General features: G+C 39.9%; 1 protein-coding gene and 1 long non-coding RNA gene across 3 annotated transcripts in view; both read right to left on the bottom strand.

The window, feature by feature from the left end:
- The window catches only part of LOC138043265 (uncharacterized), a 2,286-nt gene extending 63 nt beyond the window's left edge, over positions 1 to 2,223 (bottom strand). The window contains exons 1-2 of the long non-coding RNA XR_011131218.1: positions 1,881 to 2,223; positions 1 to 1,283 (exon numbers count right to left, since the gene is read on the bottom strand). The exon at positions 1 to 1,283 is cut by the window's left edge and continues 63 nt beyond it. This is a non-coding gene — a long non-coding RNA (uncharacterized lncRNA). The remainder of the gene's footprint in view (positions 1,284 to 1,880) is intronic.
- Positions 2,224 to 4,510: 2,287 nt separating this feature from the next.
- The window catches only part of LOC138043362 (methionine aminopeptidase 1D, mitochondrial-like), a 9,741-nt gene continuing 9,251 nt past the window's right edge, over positions 4,511 to 5,000 (bottom strand). For both annotated transcript variants that reach the window (XM_068889597.1, XM_068889605.1), the window contains exon 10: positions 4,511 to 4,759. In XM_068889597.1, the coding sequence (XP_068745698.1) occupies positions 4,684 to 4,759 (76 nt within the window). In that variant the 3' untranslated portion in view covers positions 4,511 to 4,683. The remainder of the gene's footprint in view (positions 4,760 to 5,000) is intronic.

Below are 5,000 nucleotides of genomic sequence, written 5' to 3'. Positions count from 1 at the left end.
TACATGATTACATCATGGTCAAACATAACATTATTATACAAATTGCACTGTCCATTAAACTTTTCGAAATAAGAAACAAAAATGACATCATTTAAGTGATGACCAGCGGTTGATGCCCTAAGTTTATGAACTTCCTATTAATATCATTGCTTTTTAAGTTAGCAGGCATCAGCTTAAAAAGAATAGATTAAACCTCTTAAAGGCTACCTTAACAGCAGCATATATACACACATAAGCAAACATCACTGTTTCACTGACCAATAATTATTGAAATGAAATTAATATTGATGCAAAAAAAGTCTTCATCTGACAAATATCAAACCTTTACAAATCAAAGTGTGGCTTCAAGTAACCTTGTCTTCATGGAATTCTCTCTATTTTTCTCATTTACAAGTAGCATCAAACAAGATTACTGACCCAGCAAGTCTTCACCAATGCTTTTAGCAACAACAGCACTCAAAGGCCAGGGTACTAAGCAAAAATTTTGCAAACAAACTATCTCTGGGTGAAAAACAAGACTGGAAAATTCAAGCCAAACGGCATATTGTTCCATTGCCAAAATTCTACAAACTACAGTTAATCAAACAAAATTAATAATTACACATGAAGAATCTGCTTTGTAAGTAACGACCTCAGGGAAACAACTTCCTTCATCATCTCCTTGACTTGATTTTTCAATACCTGATTTTCTTGCTCCAACTTGTATGCCCTGGCAAACAAGGTTTTATGCCTTTCTTTTCTTAAACGCCGAAACTTTCTCGATGCTTGATTATTTCTAATTCTCTTCTCCACAGCTTCATCACTGCAGGAACTTCCAACCGAGGAAGGGGACCCTTGGGCATCATCAAAAACTGTGGATTCTATGCTTGGCAGACTTGACAGATAAGTAGGAGGCTGCTTGTCTGAATGCTGTAACCAGGGACCTTTCTCTCTATGTTGAGCACGGGACGAGGGTTGTTCTGGATTTTCACTTCCTTGAAAACCACCACGACATGTGTCAAAATCTTGGCCATGTTCACCGCACTTTTCTACTTCAAGTTTACCATTTAAGATCTCTTGACTGCCATCACACAATTCATTTGCAGCCCATGACTTCCCTGTAACATTTTCCTTGCAACTCTCCCCAGATATAATCTTCTCCATCTCAGCCACTTGGTCAAAAAACAGCTCTCTTGGGGTTGTTTGATCCCATCCTGGATCTGCTGACCAGAAGCTGGTGATGTGATCTTGGAGTGGGCTTCTGAGATTTTCTTGGCCCTCTGGGGAAGCAAGGTGGCCATCCCCTTGAAAAATAAGAACATCAAAATAAAGCCCTGACTGTGTTTAAATCAACTAATGACGTCTTGCTTTTTAATTTACAGAATAAGGCGATTGACTCGAAGCAACAATCCGCCGGGACGCCGAGTCTCGGTGGTGTTTAGTCTGTTTCTACGGTTTTTTTGTTAAAATTTTACAGCTGTTTCGTGCGTTCCGGTGGTTTCGTTCCGGTGTTTCGATGGTTTCGTTCCTGTGGTTTCGGTGGCTTCATTCCGGTGTTTCAGGTTTTAGTACATGCCTTTCTATTCATATACAAATTAGTGGGTATTCTACAATTTAGCCTCGCTCCCAAAGTATAAGCTTACCCTGAAACTTTGCCACGTAGCCGCATAGCAAAGTTTTTTTAACTGTTTCGGAGTGTTCCTGGCCTAACTCTCTAGAGTCTCTTATAGCTAAGTGGTACTGGAAGGTCGCTGATTCGACAACGAGCACTCGGAATTTTGCCCCGAGTCAAAATCGAAAAAGATTTGCTTTCGAACTGCTTTATCAACCTTTAGACCAGAGTTTCTAGACAAGATGAAATATATGTACCCCCACCAGCCTTATACACACACAGAACCTACCATTGTCAAAGACGAGGCTTGGATTCGTAGAGAGGAGACGCAGAGAAAGGGTGACCGCAGTCAATTTGATAGTCCACGTGGCGGGCGGAAGCTTGAACCGCCATGTTGCCCTTCATTGCCGAGTCGCCCTTCGAAGACGGCGAAACAGTTCCCTTACATTTCCCTTTCGGACGGCCAGCAGAACTCTTCAAGTGCATTTCGCTTTCCTTTGGCTGAAACAAACCAGAAGATCTATGTATCCTTCCAATTAGCGACAACGAAACAGAAACAACCAGTTTCAGTTGAAGGCAAGCAACGTACAGCGAAACTTTTGTCCGATATTGACGCAATTCAGAGTATCACTGGATCTAGGCCACGTGCCATGTCCTTTTACCTGAGGGGAGGAGTGGGTCGGCGGAGAGCCAAAAAATACCATGGAGCTCCGCGCGCGCCGTTGGAGCACTATGGAGGTATATTTGAAACAAAATCGTCCAAATCATGAATGCATCAATCCAAAGCTGAATGGCAACAAGCCGATTCTGCAAATGGCCATCACGCAAAGAGGCATAACGCAAAAAGGCATAACGCAAAAAGGCATAACGCAGCAAAGCATAAAGCAAGTATTCATAACGCAATAATAATAATAATAATAATAATTAATAATTTATTTCTAGTGCATTCCAAAATCTCAATGCCCTTACAAAAAACATAAAAATTATAACCTACAAAACTATAAAACATGTATAAAATATATATATATAATAAAATAACAAAAGAATAAATTAATTAATCAAAAAGAAAAGTCTTAAGTTGTTTCTTAAAAACGTCAATGGTCATATTACTCCTTAAGGCGGGTGGAAGTTGATTCCATAGCCTCGGTGCACATGATGAAAAAGCGCGTCCACCATATGTCTCAGTTCTATAGAGTGGGGTAACAAGACGAGTACTATTATCGCTGTTGGAGCGCAGAGCTCGCACTGGCCTATTCACAACCAGTAAATCACTGAGATATGATGGTTTTCTTGCAAAAGGCATAACGTAAAATAGCCATAACACAAAGACCCTTTGAAGAATGGAGACTAGCTGTGTACTCCGTAAATAATTTCAGCTCTAAAAAAAACGTCAAGGGAAAGAACATATAATCGCTATCGAACTTTTTCTTCCTGTTTAAGTTATGCCTCTGCGTTTTGCCTCATTGCGTTATCCTTTTTGCGCTATGGCCATTTGCGTTATGCGTCTTTGTGTCATGCCTTTTTGCGTGATGCCTACTTGCGTTATGACTGTTTGCGTTATGGCTATTTGCGTTATTACTGTTTGCGTTATGACTGTTTGCGTTATGGCATTTTGCGTTATGCCTCTCTGCGTTATGCCTCTTTCCGTGATGGCCATTTGCAGAATCGGCTTGTTGCCATTCAGCTTTGGATTGATGCATTCATGATTTGGACGATTTTATTTCAAATACTGATCATTGAATTTTGTCATAGATATACCTCCATAAAGAGCACCATAGTTAAGAAAATATGGCAACCCATCGATGTGAGAAAATTTGGTTTTGGTCACCGTACGACCATACGACCGTACTACTGTACGTCCGTCCACCCCTCCATGTATGCCAATGTGACCAGTATCACGTAACCATATCACGGGCTCAAGTTTAGAGTTTTGAAGCAAGCAACCGTGGACAATTTTCCTGTCGGTGTAAGTTGGGTCAGTGGCTTGATCATCGGCGTTATTTCAAGTTGAGAAACTAAATATTTTAAGCAAGAGCCGATACAACGTAGATTTGATTTTAGTACACCACTAAAATCAAATCTACGTTGTATCGGCTCTTGCTTAAAATATCAAGTTTAGAGCTCATACAGGAGGCAATACTCCAGTTGACACTCTAGCTAGTTTACAGCATACATTGTTGATACCGTCACTTGCAACTACCTGTCCACACGCGTGACAAAAACATGTTCTGCCGGCCAATCAAAATTCAACGTTACCCACCAACTTGGGAACGTTTTGGCGCCAGTTACGCAATTCGTCACATAAGCTAACATGCGAAAAATGAAAAACATTCACTGTCTGGAAGCAGAGATATCTTTCATAATTCCGCTTCGGAATCTGTAATCACCTCTGGAAAAATAATATTTCGACGAGTCTCAATAAACGAAGAGACGACTACACAAGAGAGAAAGGCAAAGACTTCGACTTTTCCTGTCTTCAGCACGTTGTCTGGTGACCGTCTACTTTTGGTGAGGATTTTGTTATTGATCCAGTCCGTGTTTTGTCGATCCGATCCGATCCCGATTTTGCCAACGGCCGGAATTCATAAAGTGAGTTGTGAAAAAGTCTTGTGAAGTCTATCGTGATGTGGCTTGACAAAAATTTTTGCAAAGTCAAGTTTTCTTCTTTTTGATTGTTTTTAATAGCGACCTTCATATTGCTTGAAGTGCAAGTATAAGTTGGAGGTTGAAATTTTCTCAAGTGCGACCATCAATCTTAGATAGCTACAATCTTTCATCTTTTTAGAAACTGAAGTGGCGAACTCAGTTACATGTGGGGCGAACTTCAGGGGGGCTAACTTGCTAAGGGGCGAAACCACCGTAATTCATAAATCATCCAATCAAGCCTTTTCTTCAGAAAATCACTACAACCATCCAAAATTGCTGACAACTTATCTTTATTTCTTTTTACATGTATTAGTCTCAGCGATTCACTTACTTTGCTAAAAGTATATTTACACAAAAAAGACCACCATCTAGTTAATAATTAAGAGACAAGTTCCCATGTTCACCAAAACGACTGATTGCAGGTTAATTGTCTGGTAGTTTGCAGTTCAATCTTCTTTGTCTGCTGTAAGCACTTCAACACCACTATCAGTAATTAATACTGTATGTTCAAACTGGGCTGTCCTGTAAAAGAGGTACGAAATTTGACAAGGCAAAATAAAATTCCTCCTGTTAAAATCAAAGTTAACGTGGTTTACTACTTTATTTGGAAAAGTCAGCTGTGGGCATTTTAAAGAAAGAAATTATTATTGGTCGATTGAGATGAGAACGAAAAAGTCTTTGAGTACCTATGAAGTACAAAATAACTACTGCTTACTTGAAAGACATTTCAACATAAAGAGGAGGATAACTCCCCTTTTTGAAA

The sequence above is a fragment of the Montipora capricornis genome, chromosome 1 (genome assembly GCF_036669925.1).
Source record: "Montipora capricornis isolate CH-2021 chromosome 1, ASM3666992v2, whole genome shotgun sequence".
Classification (NCBI taxonomy): domain Eukaryota; kingdom Metazoa; phylum Cnidaria; class Anthozoa; order Scleractinia; family Acroporidae; genus Montipora; species Montipora capricornis.
The sequence above is the reverse complement of the archived record's forward strand: the minus strand, read 5'-3'. Positions and strand labels throughout refer to the sequence as shown.